General features: G+C 42.4%; 1 protein-coding gene across 1 annotated transcript in view; it reads left to right on the top strand.

Annotated features, from left to right (window-relative positions):
• Window positions 1-2,557: 2,557 nt before the first annotated feature.
• The window catches only part of GLYR1 (glyoxylate reductase 1 homolog), a 31,331-nt gene continuing 29,069 nt past the window's right edge, over window positions 2,558-4,819 (top strand). The window contains exons 1-2 of the mRNA XM_012805767.2: window positions 2,558-2,696; window positions 3,240-3,482. Coding sequence (XP_012661221.1) covers window positions 2,610-2,696; window positions 3,240-3,482 — 330 coding nt within the window. The 5' untranslated portion in view covers window positions 2,558-2,609. The remainder of the gene's footprint in view (window positions 2,697-3,239; window positions 3,483-4,819) is intronic.

The following is a 4,819-nucleotide window of genomic DNA, read 5'->3' as shown; positions in this document are numbered from 1 at the left end:
CTAGGCCTTGGGAGGATGGTATGAGGAAAGCCACAAAGTTATGTAGTTTATATCAAGGAAAACAGCAAAATAGTAACTTTAAAAACCAACAATAGCACTAACCCCAAAATAAACACCAAAGCCTTAGGAAGTGGAGCATTCTTTGAACCTGCTGGTCCTGGTCTGCCGTCCAGCTCCCCTGTACTTGCCTAGATAGCATCATTTACCCAGTGATTACTTATTGAGCACCAATTGCATGCCAGGCCTGGCTGGTGTGCCTCAGTGGATCACAGAGTGCATTGTTGAAGCTGCAACCGAAAAGCATACCCACGTTAAGAAAATGCAGGGTTTTGCAGTAAAGCCTTAGGGAAAAATACTTATTCAGTTGGCCAAAGTGATTTAAGTTTGGTTTGTTTTCAAGATGTAATCCTTCTAGGGCTCTGGTGAGCTGTTTTTTTATTGACTATTTTTCGGATATACCAGAATGCTTCTTGGACAATAAGTTGATTGCTTAAATAGATTAGCATTTCTTAGTAAAGTCCTATTTGTGCTGACAGTTCTTTTACAAACCATTTTAATATTTTAAAGATGGTCATAGAGATAAAAGTTTCATTTTAGTATCTCAAATTCCTGAAGTTGAGTGGAATTTTGACTGTACTCTTCCTTCACGTAGAAATCCATAATCCATTTAAAATACTTAAGCCAAAAAACAGGTGTTGATTTCTTAGGGCTTCCAAAGAAGTTCTTGTCCATTCACTCTGAATTAAGGTTAATGTGAGACTAGGAGTGGGAGGCATCAATGGCTGCAGTAGGATAAAAGGTGTGGCATGAGTGATTCTCAGCGTTGGTTGTCCCATCTTGAAGGACTCTGTAAAAATCACCCTGTTGGTCTTATGTCGAGAACTTGTGTGAATCTCAGCTTCTGACCTGAAGGTTCTAGAAGAAGCCAGTCCTAAGTGTCATGTCTTTTTATGTTTCGTGCCCAATGCTAGAAGTGATCTTATGTCTACCACTTAGTATGGCAGCACCACCAACACTGGCTTGGTCTCATACCCACCAGTTAAATGTGGCAGTGTCACTGAGCTGGGCTGGCTTTGCTTCCGATTGCCCTGGTCTGTCTTTAGAATCCCTGAAAGAGGGGCAGGAGAGTCAGTTCACTGGTAAAACTTGCCAGAAAATATGGGGTTGAAATCTCCTTCCACTTTTCTTCCGTATAGATGGACTCATTGGTTCTCTCATATCAAATTTCTATCTTTTAAGATGAGACAATCTCTAGAAAGATCTATTTAACTCCTCCAGTTGGAGTTCTGTGCCCCTGTTTAGCATTGCCTTAGCCATAGATGATGGGTCTGGTCCTGGTTTGCTGCCTGGCATTTGTGGGCTGAGGGTCCCAGGGTTGTTGTTTATACAGACCCATCATCACCACTGCTAGGGCAGCACTCAAAGTACAGGGATTAGTTTGGTGGCATTATTCTTATGTACAGAGGTCAAGCACTTTGTCTTATTATTAGAAAATTTCTCTAGCTTTCTCTGAAGGAAACAACCTTAAATTAGTGAGATAGCCCAGTTTCTGTATCCTTAGCCTGTCCCACTTTCTGTAAAGGTTATACTATGAAACCTGTGAGCATCATAGGGTAAAACATATAAATTAACTGATAACTTGTCAAGCCCATGAAATTCTGTTTTATACTTAGATTCTGTAAGCTGAATGTCATATAGGGAAACCACTGAAAGCCAGCTGCATCAGGTTCATTTGGGTTAGTATGATGAGCCAGATATTTCAGAATTAACATTTGACTGCTTTTGTCATTTTCACGTATTAACTATTGATGGTAGAAATTAAAAATTAAGTATCAGGAGTATGTCCTTCTACCTTTAATCTCAAGAAGAGTCTTGTTTTTAAAGCCTTCCTTCTGTGACTATTGCTCTCATTCCAAACTGTGTGTGTTCCATGTTTTATGTGGTTTAGTAGCCATGGTTACCATCATTTATGAACAAATATAGGCTCAGTGGCTGCAAATATCTATACGAGCAGCAAAATTTAGAAGGTATTGCATTTCTTTAGTCCCAGTAACATCTCTGGTTCTTGGTTGATTGACAGATCATATATCTAATCCAAATTATTGACAGGTAGCAATTGTTTTTTTGCACAGTAGTGTTGCCATCTTTTATAATGTTTCCACGTACCTCGGTTCCCAGGGATCCTTACGTGGCCATTTGTGCTGTGTGGTGGGAATGGGAGAGTCTGCAGATTTCTTCTATCCCCAGCATGTGGCAGGGTGTGTGCGGTTGAGCATTGGAGGCTGGTAAATGAGAGTGAAAATAAATAGCAACACAGTGATTTCACTTGAGGAATGTTCTGATGTGTGGTGGTTGTTCTGCCTGACTTGTTTCAAGAAAATGTTCTTTAGACTCAAGATTTTGGGATGGTGGCTAGCATGTTTTGAAAAAATGTTCAGGCCTGTTGCAAAGTCCAGTTAAACCAAATGGCTATTTGCATTCTACTCTGATGAGGTCTTTGATACTTTGTGTCCTAATGCAATGTGGTTCATACCCTTTCTGTGTTTGTTTTTGCTAGTGCATGGATCAAAGTGGAACAGCTAAAGCCATATCATGCTCACAAAGAGGAAATGATAAAGATTAACAAGGGTAAGCGATTCCAGCAAGCTGTGGATGCCGTGGAAGAGTTCCTTAGGAGAGCCAAAGGGAAAGACCAGGTGAGAGACTATAGTTTTCACTTGTCTTAACACCAGACCCATTACTGTTGCATAGTAACTAACAGATTAAATGTTATCCAGTCCCATAATTTAATTCTATTATGACATGCCAATGGGGAGAGCTACTTCAATTTTAAGGTATCAGCATTTTGCTAATCAGCTTGAAACTCCATTCATGTGGCTAACCTTTCTGGAATAGGTTGTTGCTTTTAGGAAGGTTGCTTGGACCCAGGACTAGTATCAGCTTTTGAGTAGAGCACAGGCCATTTCTCCCTTTCACAGCACAGAGATGAGGAGCATCACCTCTGGATATAGACACCACCTGAGTTTAAATCCCATCTCCTAGCTTGGGGACTTGGAATAAGTGACTTGATTGTTTTATTTTTAATCTGCTTCCCTAAATGTCAGTAGGGATGACAGCAGAACTTGTTTCGTATGGATATTATGAGGATAATGCACAGAGAGTGCAGTGCATGTTAACTGGTGGTATGCTGGCAGCAGCAGTTACTGGGGTGGTTATCATTGTTATTATTAAACTTTCAGACATCATCCCACAATTCTGCTGATGACAAGAATCGGCGTAATTCCAGTGAGGAGAGAAGTAGGCCAAACTCAGGTGATGAGAAGCGCAAGCTTAGCCTGTCTGAAGGGAAGGTGAAGAAGAACGTGGGAGAAGGAAAGAAGAGGGTGTCTTCAGGCTCTTCAGAGAGAGGCTCCAAATCCCCTCTGAAAAGAGCCCAAGAGCAGAGTCCCCGGAAGCGGGGTCGGCCCCCAAAGGATGAGAAGGTTTGTTTTATCTCTGCAGCTTCTGGAATTAGTGACTCCTTTTTGTTTAAGGTAGAATTTAGCGCTACAGTACACTTCCACCTGTGCCAAGTGCTGTCCTAAAAGAATCCTGCAGACGAGGTGAGAGATGTGGCCTTGATGCACGGGCTTGAAGTGGGAGCATGAGACAGGAGAGCAATCCATCTAAGCCAGCGCACAAGGGCTGACCCTGGGAAGGGCTTAGCAAGAGAGAAGGGAAGGCATTCAAGAGATTGAGGGCACAGCCTACGTGAGGTTTGGTGAGCATGGATGTTCTCAGTACAGATGGAGGATACTTGGGAGAACAAAGAGAGAAAAGCAGCTCGACCTGGATTAAAGAGGGCTTTGAGGTCTACTTAAGCAGTATGGTACCATCCAAGAGCTGGATGTCGAGGTGGCAGTGTGCTCCAGTCTATCTCAGTCTTCATGGGATACACAGAAGAGAGGCTAAAAGCCAATGGTAAAACTTGCCAGAAAATATGGGGTTGAAATCTCCTTCCACTTTTCTTCCCTATAGATGGACTCATCGGTTCTCTCATATCAAATTACTATCTTTTAAGATGAGACAATCTCTAGAAAGATCTATTTAACTCCTCCAGTTGGAGTTCTGTGCTCCTGTTTAGCATTGCCTTAGCCATAGATGATGGGTCTGGTCCTGGTTTGCCATCATTGGTATTTCCTTCCACTTCCCTAAGGGAGTGGAGCAAATATTGGAAGGAAATATGTGAGAAGCTTTTCAAAGGAAGAGTTTGAAGATTTTAGCAACGGGTTATATAGAGGACGTATGAGAAAAAGGAAAAGAAGATGATTTCAAGGTCCATTCTAGGAAAACAGTGATCATATTCTTAAAATTAGAGGAACGGGAAAATAGAACTGCTGATGGGGAGTGGGGCCTAGTTCTGCTTTGAATGTGAAGCTCTTGAGGAAGGAGGTCCAGACCTTAGGACCAGAGATGGCACTTTGGAGGCACATATGTAGAAGGAGTGGCTGAATCTATGAGATGGTGGGATTTATCTCAGGGAAGGGAGGAGGGAGAGGAGTGAGGGCCAGAAGCCTGCTGTGCAGAGAGCCACAGCAGTGTGGAAGGAGTCAGGAGAGTCAGTGAGATGAAATAAAGTGGAAGTGGTGCATCTCTCACCTTGCTGACAAAATTAGAAGCCCATGGAGGGAGTTTTAAGATGAGAAGTTGGTCTGGTAGGGAACATAGGGGAGGATTTTCAGTAGCAAGATAATGGAAAAGAAGCCAGATGGCTGGCAGAAACAGTTGGGTGACAAGATCATGATGAAACAATAGACATCAAGTCAGGGCTCAAGATGCA

This window comes from Otolemur garnettii, unplaced genomic scaffold (genome assembly GCF_000181295.1).
Source record: "Otolemur garnettii isolate 467f Iridium unplaced genomic scaffold, OtoGar3 scaffold00044, whole genome shotgun sequence".
NCBI classification, from domain to species: Eukaryota; Metazoa; Chordata; class Mammalia; order Primates; family Galagidae; genus Otolemur; species Otolemur garnettii.
Note: the sequence above shows the minus strand (reverse complement) of the source record. Positions and strands in the feature narration are given on the sequence as shown.